Here is a 14,521-nt window from a genome sequence, read left to right as displayed (position 1 = left end):
AAGGAACATTATTAATTGCAGCAGTTAAGACGTTTGGGGGGATGATTTTCCCAAGACAGGGTTTACTAAATCTTTGGACAAGGTACCTAGATCAAAGCAAGGGCAGAAGAGAAGGAAAACAGGATCACAGGTGGTCCTGGAGAAGACCAGAAAATGGAAGCAAGTTTAAGGAATACTCTTAGGGTGATCTATTTCAAGAGGGAACTCTTAAATCGTCAATGTGAGCCCTGGATCTAACTGCAGTCATCCCACCTGCACATGCTGAACACGTACTATGTGCCTTAATCATTAGGACCCGTGGGTGTCACACCTGATCAACACAGACTCCTGCGAACCTCGGGTGACTGATGTGTGGTATCTAGAGTAGTGCCACCCAGGACAGCAGCTGCTGCCCATACACGGCAATGGAGCAGTGGGACAGTGGCTGCTACCACTGAAAAGCTCAATTGTAAACTTTAACTTAAAAATAATTTTTTTTGGGGGGGAAGCCTGGGTGGCTCAGTCAATTATGCACCTGCCTTTGGCTCAGGTCACAATCCCGGGATCCTGGGATCAAGCCCCATATCGGGCTCCCTGCTCATCGGAGCCTGCCCCTCCCCTTGCTTGTGCTCTCCCTCTCTGTCAAATAAATAATAAGATCTTTTTTTTTTTAAAGTTAACTTAAATTTAAATTAAGCTTCTGTGGCTGGTGGCTGCTGCACTGGCCACTGCAGGTCTAGAGCCTTGCTTCCCCAAGTGCGGTGTGCAGACTAGCAGCAGGTCCCTCTGGGAGTGTTAGAAATGCCAAGTATTTCTGACTCCACCTGGAGTTCCTGAGGTACATCCCCCAGCATACAAGACTGCCGGCTGAGTCCTATGCACACTCAAGTTTGGAAAGCCCTTAATTAGAGAAGGGCGTCTTTTTTGAAATTGTGTAAGAAGTGAGCATATCTTTGTATGTGTATGTGTGTGTATGTGTGTACACACTTGCTCCCTTCCTTCCCGTGGAGGCAACATCCATACTTTTTCCTCCAATTTTTCAAGTTCATGATCCAAAACTGAGCCTATAGGAATATGGCCCTAGAAATTAAGAAAGCAGATTTCGCTGAACAGAGAACCGTGAAGTGACCCTTGGCTCTGCAAGCCTACTCTTCAATTTATGGAGGGCGGAACCTGGCCATTCACAGCTCTGAGTTCTTCCATCGTACTTTTTTTTTTTTTTTTAAAGATTTTATTTATTTATTCGACAGAGATAGAGACAGCCAGCGAGAGAGGGAACACAAGCAGGGGGAGTGGGAGAGGAAGAAGCAGGCTCATAGCAGAGGAGCCTGATGTGGGGCTCGATCCCAGGACCCCAGGATCACGCCCTGAGCCGAAGGCAGACGCTTAACCGCTGTGCCACCCAGGCGCCCCGTTCCATCGTACTTTCACTTCTTCACGTGTGGTAATGACATGGTACGCTGTTTCTGCTTCAGAATACCGCGCATCCACACGTCAGTACAGACTAGAACACACACACACATGCACCTGCCTATATCCTATTGTGTATCACACACACCGATCTTTATGTTTTTAGTGCAAAATTGGCCACAAAAGCATTCCGGTACAAAGAGCAGTGTGTGCTCATTTGTACTGTGTGGCACAGCTGGTCAAGTTGTACGTACCCACGTGCTCTTGCAGGTGCTACTAATTTTTTGGTTGGATACATCCAAGAAATATTTTTTTATTAGTGTCATTAATGGCTGTCTAGTTCCTATCTGCAACATAAAACCATGAATAAAACAGTTGATGTATGAGTGTGACTGTTTAGCTTCTTAGTTAATAGTGCTGGGTTTACATCATAATAAAAAATAATGGTCTTTTATTATTTTTTTTAGGCAAAAACTGAGAACACAAGGTATATTTATGTTGAGGAAGAGGCTGCCTGCAGGCTTATAAATTTGCCTCAGAGAAATGTCTCCCCTTTGTTAACATCAACAAAATGTCCTGACATCGATGTTAAGGCAATGATTTATTCCAAGCTGACAAGTCCCTGGCATTAGATGGGAGGTCCCCAAGTCCCAAAACGGCTCTAAGACTCTGCCTTGAATCATTATTTTCCCAGTGGTGTTTGAGAGGAAACATGCACAAACTGGCAGTTGGCTAACGCAGCAGGAAAACGAACTCATCCCATCGGGCCCTAAGTATTTCCCAGATGAAGACAACATTTCTAAGTTTAGCCTCACTTTTCCCCCCAGTAATGTAAATGTATAAATGCAGAGCTACCAAATGCACCTGCACAAGGCAGTCAGGTCCCCTTCACGAGCACGTCTTCACTCATCAGTCTGATGAAGGAAAGTCACTCACTAGCACTGCGAAGTACGAACAGGCCCATATACATTCAACAATCTCAGCTTTTGTAGGACAGAAGAGTCTTTAGAAACCAGCCAGCTGAAAGGGTTCTTTCCCATGAGATTTCTAGTCCTTTTTCACCTCTGCAGTGCGATGGACGCCATTAAAATACAAGGGCTGAAAATCAGTTCTCAGTCTTCCACCGCCAGACACGAGACAAATGTCACTCACACTGTCATGGTGGGATGTTCCTGGTAGGGAAGCTTTTCTCCGTTCTTCTCTCCAGAAAGCAGGCTGGAAAGCAAGTGAGGGGTGCTACTGGAAGAATAACCTTGAATCCAGTCCAACATGGTCCAACAGCCGTAGAGCCTGACACTCAACTGTATTATTCTCATGACATCTCACACCCGAGCAGGACACATCTTTGTGTCAACACCATCTCTGAGGATCCCTCACTCACTCCGTTCCTTGCCCTCAGTCTGGGCCAAGGTTCTCATTCACACTCAGTTTTAGATAATTTATTTGATTAACATATAACTAGTAGAAAGGAGTTTTAAAAAATATTTATTATATTTTGTTCTAGAAATGGTAGAAAATAAAAATCGGTGCACTTACATCACACACACCCTTGGAAAGGTCTACTAAGCCTTTCACGCCAGAGACAAGTTTTACACAAGGCCAGAAACCGAAACACCTACGCGGAAGGTGACAGAGGTGGATGCTGCTGATTTGAGGAGCCCTTGGAAAGGTTCAAAGTTTTCTTCTCTGCTGTCATTTATTTTGGGGCAAATAACCAGTCCGATGGAAGGAGTTCTGAACATAAAAGGCACCTAGAGTAAAAATCAGACCTTGACTAACAAAAATAGCTGCACGTGTTTACATCGAGAAAAACAGGCCCTATCAATGCAACTGTCCTGCAAGGCAATGAGAATATAAATGCAAAGCTATTGCAACTGAAAGATCTACCAACACTTACCTAAACCTGGTATAGGATTTAGATGATGATACAATCACTTTTCTGTTTATAAACCTGTAAATGTCTTATCATTTAAATAAACATGAGTACTGTATTTGTATTAATAGCGACGGGTGGGGTATTTTATTTATTCATAGTCAAGATTTGTTTTGTTTCATTTTCTCTTAAAATGCATCCTTGCATACTCCATTCATGGATACATTAAAAATTCATGTTGTCCTTTAAGAATGTAGCAAAACTTAAAACTGCAACTTCAAACCAAAGTCCTTTTAAATTATTATAAAGCCAGGAAAGCTGACATTTTACTATGATTTAAGCACCTGAAATATATTCTGATCAATTTATATCCTCTGAGCTAGAATTAGGATCCTCAGGATTTGTATATGTGTACAAATATTGCAAATTAAGCTAATAAAAACCTGGAAAAATACTAATAATCTTTAGCTACAAAGATCTAAAATACACCTATGGGTCTCTACTAAGAGAAAAATGAGCAGGAAGCCAGCAAACACTTGTGTGCATCTTCTAAACCTGGGGGAAAGGACTCAGCGGAGCCAGGTGGTGTTCAGCTGGGTCTGGTTCTTGATGCTGGTATCCATTTTTAGCACTTCTCGAATGGCCATGGTAGCGTAGGTAGAAGGAGGGAGAGAAAAATCCATCTTCAGAGCTCTGTATTTGCCTTCTGCCAGGCAAGAGAGAAGAGAATGGTCAGAAAAGGCAGGCAGCGGCAGACAGACTGGGGAGAGTCATATCATCTCTACAGAAAGGAAACAACCGTGCTCCTTTCCTCAGGCGCTACTCCCCGTGTGGCCTCCGAGAGTGAAACGTGGAAGTGAGAGCTGGGAGTATATGATCCAGCTAATCCCTACGGCAATTCTACTTGGAACCTTCATAAAAAGGGCAAACGACACAAAAGCAATAGGGTGAAAACAGACAAAGGAATGGCGGCAAGAATTTGACAATGACAATGCAAATTTCATGTGTTAGACTCCGTTCCTGGATTTTCACTCACCTGTGTTAACTCGGGGGGAGGGGTGGTCGTGGAGGAAATACTCAATCACCTAACACCACAACCTTCTGTAACGTTCCTTCATTTTCAGCGAAATCTACCATTTTAATTATCGAGCTATAGCCATGAAACTAAGATGACAAAACACAAAATAGAAATCACCGAGCTGGTGGAAGGTGGTGGTGATTATAAGAGTTTTTTCTTTCTTTCTTTTAGAAGACTTTGTTCATTTATTTGAGAGAGACAGAGACAAAGCATGAGCAGGGGGAAGGGCAGAGAGAGAAGGAGAAGCAGACTCCCCACTGGGCAGGGAGACCAACGCGAGGCTCGATCCCAGGACCCTGGGATCATGACCTGAGCCGAAGGCAGATGCTTAACCAACTGAGCCGCCTAGGTGCCCCAGGAGTTTTTCTTTAATTTATGTTTTTGATTGAGAAAACATTTCACAGTTGACACAGAACTGATGGCTGAGTAAACTTACCAGAAGCAAACACCGGTGGTGGTTTCCCTTCCAGGTTGTCCACATCTGTGTTGAAGAGTGGAATTTTAGGATCATCGTATGCAACAACTTCCCTTCAAAACACATAAAGAAAGAAAAGTGTGAATGTGAACTGCCATAAAAGGTACTAAGCAGCTCATTGCCATTTGCTTAGAAAGGAGAACACATAGGTCTGTTGGAAATAATTCTGGGTGGGACTATTCGATTAACAGGATAGGACCAGATCTTACGCATGAGTATTTCTTTTATATTATTACACAGCAAGGTGACGAAGGATGCCAGCCTATGTAAAAAAATATAAAATGTTTCCTTAGGATAGAACTTCTCTTTATACGTAGTTGATAAATAGTAAACTTAACTTTGCACAGATGTGAATGAATGAATAATGGCATTTATGTTTTCTCCAGAATGGTTTTCACTATTAACAACACAGCGTTAGTCACAAGGAACTGCTCTCTGGAGTGGGGAGGACCAAGTCCAACACGGCCAACCTCATCCCACAACCCAGAGAAGAGGAGGGAAGACAGAAAGAGAGAAAGAGATGGAGGGAAGAGAGAGAACTTCCTGGCAATGAACAACTAATTCAATATTTAGTTTTAAAAATTATCAACTAAAGCTTTAGTTTACTTTAGGTACTGAAATATTTGAAATGAGCCAATACATGTATATTTTTCTCTTTAGAAACATGATATTAAAACAAACAGATCAGCGTTTGGAACTCTCAGCTAATTCTGAATAAAGGTAGCTTGCTCAGGGATAGCTCTGTAAGCAAATCTCAATCTTTAGAAGATTTCTTTCTTTCTATTTATTTTATAGGAGGGGGGGGAGGTTCAAGCAGACTCTGGAGACAGATGCAGGGCTCAAGCTCACCACCCTGAGATCATGACCTGAGCCAAAACCAAGCTGGATGCTTACCTGAGCCACTCAGGTGCCCCAACAAATCTCAATTTTTTACTAATGCGGAAAAATTTTATTCTTTGCACATTTCTTCAATAATTTAGCAAGGTCAGTAAAATGTAAACTTAACCACTTTCACTCATTTGTTTCCTGATGATTTGAAAAATTCCAAGTAGTAGCAATAATAATAGTGACAATAGCAAGTAGCACTTGTACACCAGGTTGTAAATACTGGAAAATACACAAGTGATGCAAAAGCTTTCAATCTCACATCATAATTTAGTTCTCTTTCATTCCAGACTATCACTCACCAACTGACATTCTGAGGACGAATAATGATCTTTCGGTAGGCCCCTGATAAGGAATAATCTCGAATTTTGTGTCTCATGTTGTCAATATCCAGATTGTCCGCTGTGAGCATTTCCCTGTAGGCTTCACTAACTATAAAACACAAAACGTTAGTTGGAATGCAGCATGCCAGCAAGCTACCTTCAGCTAGACTACAAAGAGAGTAAGACGTAAATTCAGTTAGATCACCCTAACAAAACCAGTCCCTCTAATTTATCATCCAGCCTGTTCTCTGGAATCAAAATTTAGGGACTTACTCCCAGGGCTAGGTGTCCCCAGCTTAGACTGGACCAACTTGTAAGTTATCTCTTGCAAGCAGCCACAGTACCTGGAGTGTAAGGTTTTTAAGCTAACTACAAAAAACATTCCATCAGAAGTTATTAATACAATTTATACATGCTCAGAGTTGGAAGAGACAATGTAGAGAGGCCTCAAACTCTTTCTGGAAGGCAGATATAAATAATAAATATACATAAAAGTAAGAGACCTGGAAAACCATCTGGGCTCAGCCTCACACCTGATGTGGAATCTTTTTTATAACACCCAAGAGAGACAGTCATCCAGGCCTTTGTTTGCATGAGGCCAGTTAGGGGTAACCACTTTTTTGTGAGGAACACAATTGTCAGAAAGTTCTTATTCCAAGCTGAAATCTGTCTTTTTAGAACTTCTGTTGACTGCTTTGGAACACAGCAGTTTCACTGCCCTCTTCCACACGTACTCATGAGTATTGGCCCTTTAAGCCGTATTTTCTCTAGGTCACACAACCGGTCCTCCACCTGTCCCTCCTCTGCCATTTCTGTATTCCCCACAAAACCCTTCACTGGCCTCAGGGTAGCAGCCTGATGTTTAGTAATAACTCCAGAATCTTTATGTAGACTACTATCAAACTAGGCCTTTACAAAAGTAACAATTTACATTTAACCCTATGTTCAATGCCTTCTGCAGTTCTTTTAAAAAACTTACTTTTCATATAATTAGTATTAGCCATTCTGGGTAACATAATTTGCAAACATGATAAACAGATTTCTTTATTCAAGTTATTCATAAAAAATACTGGGTAGACTAGGGTGAAGGAAAGACCCCCTTACAACACACCTATAAGACAACAGGGATCCCTGAATTGCGCACTACTGGACGCCGAGTGTGTGTGTATGTTACCAACCCCCGGGCCCAAACCAGCACCAATCCAGTCTGTCAGCCCCTGTTTTACCCACAAGATTTTCATGATCGGCTTGGTCAAAGGTTGTGCTGAATTTATGTCTTATCTGGTATTAACCCACATTTCTGTTCCTGAGAGGTACACGAAAGAAGAAAAGCATGTTTACTTTTTCTTTCTTGGAAAGAGAGCAAGAGTGGCTCTGAGCATCTTAAGTGCTTTCCTTCTCACTAGTTCCAGTAGCAGTGTCTCCTCGGGGCCCCACTGAGCCATTAGGCTAGGCAGACCCTGCCCACCCCTTCCCTCGTCTCCCCAGTCATTCTCTCCTCCTCATCTCTACTCCTGTCCCTCAGTGAAGTCAACGTCACATAAGTATTAGGAACACAGCAATCTGATTGTGTTAATCAACATGTAAGCAGCAGATGAATTTTTTTAAGTATTTGCATTATCAAAGAAGGGTGTTAATACCTAATCATTCTATAACTTGCACAATTTCAAGGAATATAACATGGATAAGGGACATTCTGGTCCCTTGAGAGAAAAGATGGTTTTTGTTTGTTTGTTTGTTTGAAGTAGGCTGGGAGCCCAATGTGGGGCCTGAACTCATGACCCTGGGATCAAGACCTGAGCTGCAATCAAGAGTTGCATGCTTAACCAATTTAGCCACACAGGCGCCCCAAAAGAAAAGATTTTTTTACAATAACCTCCCACAGATCAGTTCTGGCTAGGAGTAAACTTCCAGGGTCAGATCCACCAAGCTGGTCTCATGCTCAGAGCTGCTTTCTTTTTTAAAATTTCTGAATCCTTGAACAATGAAAGTTCCAGTCCACCCACCCCCCCAACCCTAATCCATGAAGGTAAGGGAAGTAATTCATAACAGCCGATGGAGAACGGGAAATAAGGGGAGTGAATTCTAACTTTTCACTCTATAAACTTCTGTGCTCGTTGACTTTTAAAACACAGTAAGCAGGTATTACTTACATGGTGTCAAACAAAAAAGGCTAAAAGAAGCAATGTTAAAGTAGGACTGTCCGTTCACTTTCTCAGTGACTTTTTCCAAAGCCTTCTTATCCTTAATAAGAATTAGTGGATTTCAGAAATTTAAATAATGCCAATAATAACAGCAACACTAGTAACAATAATACCAATACTACTATAACTACTCCTACTACTGCCACCACCACCACCACCACCTTTCTGTTTCTTAATTTAATTATCCAGGGACGCCTGGCTGGCTTAGCCGGTGAATCATGTGACTCTTGATCCTGGGGTTATAAGTTCGAGTCCCATGTTAGGTGTAGAGATGACTTAAAAAAAAATTTTTTTTTTTTTAATTTTAAATTATCCATCTGAATACATCCCTTCCTGGGGGACTTTATATGTAAACGTGGTTTATAAATGCTTAAAATCAAAACATTTTCAAGTCTGATGGAAATCAAAGTTCTAAAATTATATTTCAAATACTGATTTTTTCCCGTCTCTCTACGCTTGGTGGCCAATGGCTTAAATACTTCAGACTTTGTTATAACTATTTTCCCCAGACAAGGAACTTACTTTTATGCTTTGGGTAGGTAACATCGAAACCTGGCAAGGGCATTACCACATCATGGATTGAGTAATTATTAACATCTTCTTCATCAATGTAGGTGGCTGTAGCTGCAAAATCACAAATAGAGAAATTAAGAAAAAATGTGAAAATAGGTAATATTTTCAAGAGCCTGATCTTCTAAAATTATACACATCTAAGAAGTCAGATGTGCAAGTGGACACAGGCTGAGTGGCCTACAAAGCTTAAAGACATGAAGTTAGAGATCTTTTTGTCCTTTCTGCTCTACCCAAGAAATACAAATCATGACTGAGAACGAGTGGAAAGTCAAAAAAAAATTATTTCTCAGCTGCACCCTCAATTTTTTAGAATGTTTGCTTTAAAAAAAGCAGCTCCTTTTTAAGCAACACTACAAAATACTATCTAGAACGCTATCACCAATGGATGCATTTTGCTAAGAGAATAATTTAAAAAATCAGTCTGCATTTAGAAGATGAAATGTAATGGCACATGGGACATTAAAATAACTAGATATAATCAACATTGGATAGGTTAAAAACTATTAATCCAGGATAATCAAAATTTCTCAACAGACACCTTCGTGGAGTTATCGGGGATACATGCAGACGAGCAGGCTATGTGTTCAGAGAGCAGAAGGACAGCCGGGTACACCGGAAGCATGGGGACTGTGGAAACAGGCAGACCTTGATTCTGAATTCCTGCCTTTTCTTTTTTTAACCAGCTGTGGAACCTTGTGAACCTCGTCTGAAGAACAGAGACACTACTTGACAGAATACTCTGAGAGCTTTAAACCAGAAGCTGTCGACAAAGGGCTCAGCAAAAGGCCTGGCCCATGGTGAGGGCTCAGCATCAGATGGGATCATTTGTGTGTTTTCTGAATGCTGCGGGCACAGGGTATGCACTAAATGTCTGTTATATCATGGCCCGCATGTAAAGCGAGCTCCAATCAAGTGTTGACTTAAAGAAACTCTTTAAAACTGGCAGACAACAGCTGAGAGGCTGAGGTACATCCGGAAGCAGAGGGGAGTATTTGCTAGACCCAGGTTACAGTTTGGAAAAAGATGTAAGGCGACATTAAGTCCAAATCTTATTCTAGCTGAGAAAATGGAGGCCCAGAGACCCAGAGCGAGTTAGGCACTTACTCAAATTGGATATATATTTTTTTCTTTTCTTTTCTTTTTTTTTTTTAAAGATTTTATTTATTCATTTGACAGAGAGAGACAGAGAGCATAGGCAGGGGGAGCAGCAGACAGAGGGAAGGGGAGAAGCAGACTCCCCGCTGAGTAGGGATGGATGCGGGGCTCAATCCCAGGACCCCGAGATCATGACCTGAGCCAAAGGCAGACACTTAACCGACTGAGCCACCGAGGAGCCCCAAATTGGATATATATTTTCATTAAAGACACAGATCCAAACTGTTCAATCTGAGTTTACAATGTCTTTCCATTTCAACCTTACTAGACATCTCTCTATCTCTTAAGTAGTGGCCGGGCCAGATTTTAAGCACTAGTGTCAAATAACTAACCCTAGTTGGGTGGAAAAATGAGGATATTTGCCTTTTTACCTCCTTTGAGAACAAGGTCCCCTGGAACAGGCTTCAGTCCGTACTCTTCTATTCTCTTGCTTACCATGTTATTCCATACATAGCTTTGATAGCTATGAATATACATTAAGCGATTATTTCTTGGTATCTGAAAGGAATTAAAAAACAGGCAAGGAAAAAAATACATATTCTGAATATTTAAAGTACTGTAATTTCCAAGACATATCACTTGTTTAGTGGTGACCCTAGGACAAGAAGCTCATACCCTGAATGTCACAGTGACTGACACATAGCAACCAGTGTTAGACACAGAACCCCTCTGACTACAGGGTGTTCACAGTCGGCTCCAACTGCACTGGTTGCCATGCATTCGTGCAAATAAAGCAACTGCGGGGGAACTATATCCTGAATCAAAGACACAGTGCTTAAACCGTAGAAATTTACACACCACTTACAGAGCAAACAGTGCTTTCTTCCTGATAATTCCATAGAAGGAAAAAACCTAAATGACTGAATGGACAACTGATTTAAAATTCTGCTTTTTTTGTTTGCCTGGGGAAGATTAAATAAGACTGAAGTTGAAGAGTTAACCTTCAGTCTATTCTGGGTTATAGATATCCGAATACTAGCATAGGCCACACATGCAAAGATGGTACCCACTGCTGGACCACCACGAAGAAACCAAACGGAAATGCAATCATGTAAACCATTTCTCATACAACCTCTTAGGTAGGTTACAGCGCTGATGCTGGAGAATGATCAAGAAAGGAACTCTCAGACAGACTGAATTTCTGAAGTACCACGATGGTTAATTTAAATTTCCTTGTAGATAATATTTTCCACCTTAATGCTTTTCTCATGCCCTCAACATTAATAAATATTGCCAACATTCCCGCACCCACCCTCCACCCCCATCACCGTTCAGGGAACAACCAAGGATCACTTAGGTAACACGGCACTCAGAGATCACCGAAGGATCCTTATTTCCCTTCTGCTCTTTCAAAATTTAGTAAAATATTTAACGATAAAATTTAAAAAGCATTAAGCCACCTCAAGTCATTTGCCTGACTTCACAAATAGCACTCACTATGCCAAATGCAGAGACTATATTCTTCATTCCATATTTTGAAAGTCCTCGAAGCAGCTGCCCTTCCACACACCTTTTGACAGGAAGTTTTCTGAGGGCAGCGGCTGGGTCTTTGGTCTTCGCCCACTCTTCCCTGCACTTAACCAAGTAGCCCTTTTCGGCTGGGGGAAATAAAAAGCTGTGATTAAAACAATTTATTGAAAAGATAGATTTCTGTAACTTAATGTGCTTCCTAAGGAACACAACATTGGAAAAAGCTTCTGCTCACATGAGAATACCCATGAGAATGTGAAAAGGCGGGACAGGTAGAGCGTACTGAATGAGCCGGCTTTGTCCACCTACCACCACCCCAGGATTTAAAGACCATTACTGTTCCATGATCACAGCTGATTAAACACAAGACAAAACCGAGGTACTCCTTTCTTCCTTCTCTTTTTCTACAGTGTTGGCAAATTTAATAGGTCACTGTCCTTAAAATTAGACAATTTTATCTCTTTTAATTTGCAAATGAATTATTACCCCAAGGGCATAATTGTTTTGATAATTTGTTCAGTAGTGTTTTTTGGTTTTTTTTTTTAAAGGGCATGGAGCCCAACGTGAGGCTCAAACTCACGACCCTGTGATCGAGACCTGGGCCGAAATCAAGAGTCGAACGCTTAACTGAGTCACCCAGGTGACCTTGTACAGTAGTATTTAAATCTTTTTTCATACGGTATGAATGTAGAGGTACTTTCTGGAAGTTTTTGACAAACTCTTCAAACTAAAAACCCTCCACATTTTTTGGCCCAGTTTTTACATTCTGTATTACACTATGCTTTAACACATTCACCACAAGTGCAATGTGTCTGGATTCCTGCATGTTCGGAGATTTAGTAGTGCATGGGGAAAAAGAAATAAATGTATTCATTTATGAATGAATAAATTAGATGAGCTAAACAGCTGAAAACAGAATACAAATTATAAATCTCACATATATATATATATATATACACATAGAATTTGTGGGGAAAAAATGAACTATCCTTTTTATTTTACTGTAAAAACAATCTTTAAAATTCTGAAATAACCACCCCCAATATGCACACATACTTTTTATGCAAAGGAATTCCACAAATACCTAACAAGATATTCTATTTCTTTTTTTTCATTAACATGAATTTTATTCTCACCTCCAGAACGGGGTTTCAATATTAAATCCATGACTTCAGTCCAGGAATTCTGTAGGATAGCTCTAAAATTAAACATTATTTATTTTACTTAATTTTGCAGTCAGATGAATTTTATATGCCAAAATCTGTGCAGTCACAAACCATGTTAACTGTATATATTTTATTAAATCTAAAAGGAAGCTGAGAAACCAATATAATGACAAAGGTTTCCGACGTAAATGTCAAAAGAACTTAAAAACAAGAGAGAACAAAATGAAGGGCAGGTTCACTCATTAACATTCAGCATCACGTCACAGTTTTAAAATGCTGATAGTATGAACAGTAACCAACTCAGTAAGCTGTTACACATAGTATTATCTGTATAAATCAAAGTTAAGTCTTTCTGCAGTAAAACTTATTTGAAACTTCTCAAGAAATTTCTCCCCCTTGTTAAATACCTTCTTGCCTAGACAAACAGAATAAATAACACTTTATCCTTCCCATTATTCTTGCTGATTATATGCTTCTCAAAAATTTAATAGTACATAAGAAAGGCTGCATGTTATCTAATTAACACTATAAATCAACACTTGACAGAGTATTTTTCATGGCTTAAAAAAAAAGATTTTATTTTTTTTTTAAAGATTTTATTTATTTGACAGAGAAAGCAACAAAGAGCAAGAGGGAATGAGGGGACAGAGGGAGAAACAGACTCCCCGCTGAGTAGGGAACCCAAAATCCATGATCCCAGGACTCGGGATCATGACCTGAGCCAAAGGCAGATGCTTAATCAACTGAGCCACCCAGGAGCTCCCTAAAGATTTTATTTTTAAGTAATCTCTATACCCAATGTGGGGCTAGAACTCACAACCCCAAGATCAAGAGTCACATGCTCCACTGACCGAGCCAACCAGGTGCCCCCATGACTTTTCTGATACATCTATAAGCATATCCAATTTTTCCTTTAACTTTTATTACAATTTGCCATACGAAAATTCTGTTTTGTGTATCATAGCTGAAATTCTTTCCAGTTAAGATTTCTGGTGTTAGAGTCATGCTTAGAAAGGCCTTCCCTAGGGGCACCTGGGTGGCTCAGTCGGGTAAGTGTCCAAATCTTGGTTTCAGCTCAGGTCATGATCTCATGATCTCATGATCTCGGGATCGAGCTCTATAGGGAGGCCCAAATCAGGCTCCATGTTCATCGGGGAGTCTGCTTGAGATTATCTCTCTCTCCTCCTCCACCCCCCCACTCTGTCCTGCTCTCTAAAATAAATAATCTTTTAAAAAAGACAGACCTTCCCTACTATAAGAATATAGAAACCCTTTCTTTTAGTTAACTGGGTTTTTTATTTTTCATATTTTAGTTAACCTCTATGGGATATTTTTGCATATTAAACTATGTAAAATGCTGTTTGGTATCCAACGATATGATCATATGGATTTTTTTATCTACTAGTGTGACTTACTACACAACAGATTTCTTACTGCTGGCCATCCTTGCAGTCCTGGAAGAAGCCATACCGTATCAGTCTTCCAGTACTCTCCTGGGTGACACATTATGGAGCTGGCTAGGCTAGCCGCAACACCTCCAGAGAGTGGAGAACTAGTTCAGGACCGGGCACTGGTCCTTCTGTATTCTAGAAGAAGACGTCTGTGTTCAAAAACCTGTTACCTGGCTGGTCACTTGATTTTGGAAATAGGTTTACTGTAAAACACTGGTGCTCATGCACTGACGACGCACTGCGTGTGACTGGTTTCACACTGTTTTAACAGCAGAGCTGACTACCTGCTACGAACACTCCATGGCCCACAAAGTCCAAGATATTTACTATCTGGCCCTTCACAGAAAAGGTCTGCCAACACGTGGTGTAATATATTACAAAGTTTCTTAGGTTGCTACCATATACATGAAAGTTCAGTATATATTGCCATATTAAATATGCAGATTAGCTTTACAAGAGGCCCTCTACACATTAAGATG

General features: G+C 40.7%; 1 protein-coding gene across 1 annotated transcript in view; it reads right to left on the bottom strand.

Moving 5' to 3' along the window:
- Positions 1 to 1,977: 1,977 nt before the first annotated feature.
- Positions 1,978 to 14,521, bottom strand: part of PUS7 (pseudouridine synthase 7) — a 59,811-nt gene continuing 47,267 nt past the window's right edge. The window contains exons 10-16 of the mRNA XM_026503878.4: positions 12,562 to 12,623; positions 11,393 to 11,553; positions 10,327 to 10,453; positions 8,750 to 8,851; positions 6,003 to 6,132; positions 4,777 to 4,868; positions 1,978 to 3,968 (exon numbers count right to left, since the gene is read on the bottom strand). Coding sequence (XP_026359663.1) covers positions 3,832 to 3,968; positions 4,777 to 4,868; positions 6,003 to 6,132; positions 8,750 to 8,851; positions 10,327 to 10,453; positions 11,393 to 11,553; positions 12,562 to 12,623 — 811 coding nt within the window. The 3' untranslated portion in view covers positions 1,978 to 3,831. The remainder of the gene's footprint in view (positions 3,969 to 4,776; positions 4,869 to 6,002; positions 6,133 to 8,749; positions 8,852 to 10,326; positions 10,454 to 11,392; positions 11,554 to 12,561; positions 12,624 to 14,521) is intronic.

This window comes from Ursus arctos, unplaced genomic scaffold (genome assembly GCF_023065955.2).
Source record: "Ursus arctos isolate Adak ecotype North America unplaced genomic scaffold, UrsArc2.0 scaffold_3, whole genome shotgun sequence".
Taxonomy (NCBI): domain Eukaryota; kingdom Metazoa; phylum Chordata; class Mammalia; order Carnivora; family Ursidae; genus Ursus; species Ursus arctos.
The sequence above is the reverse complement of the archived record's forward strand: the minus strand, read 5'-3'. Positions and strand labels throughout refer to the sequence as shown.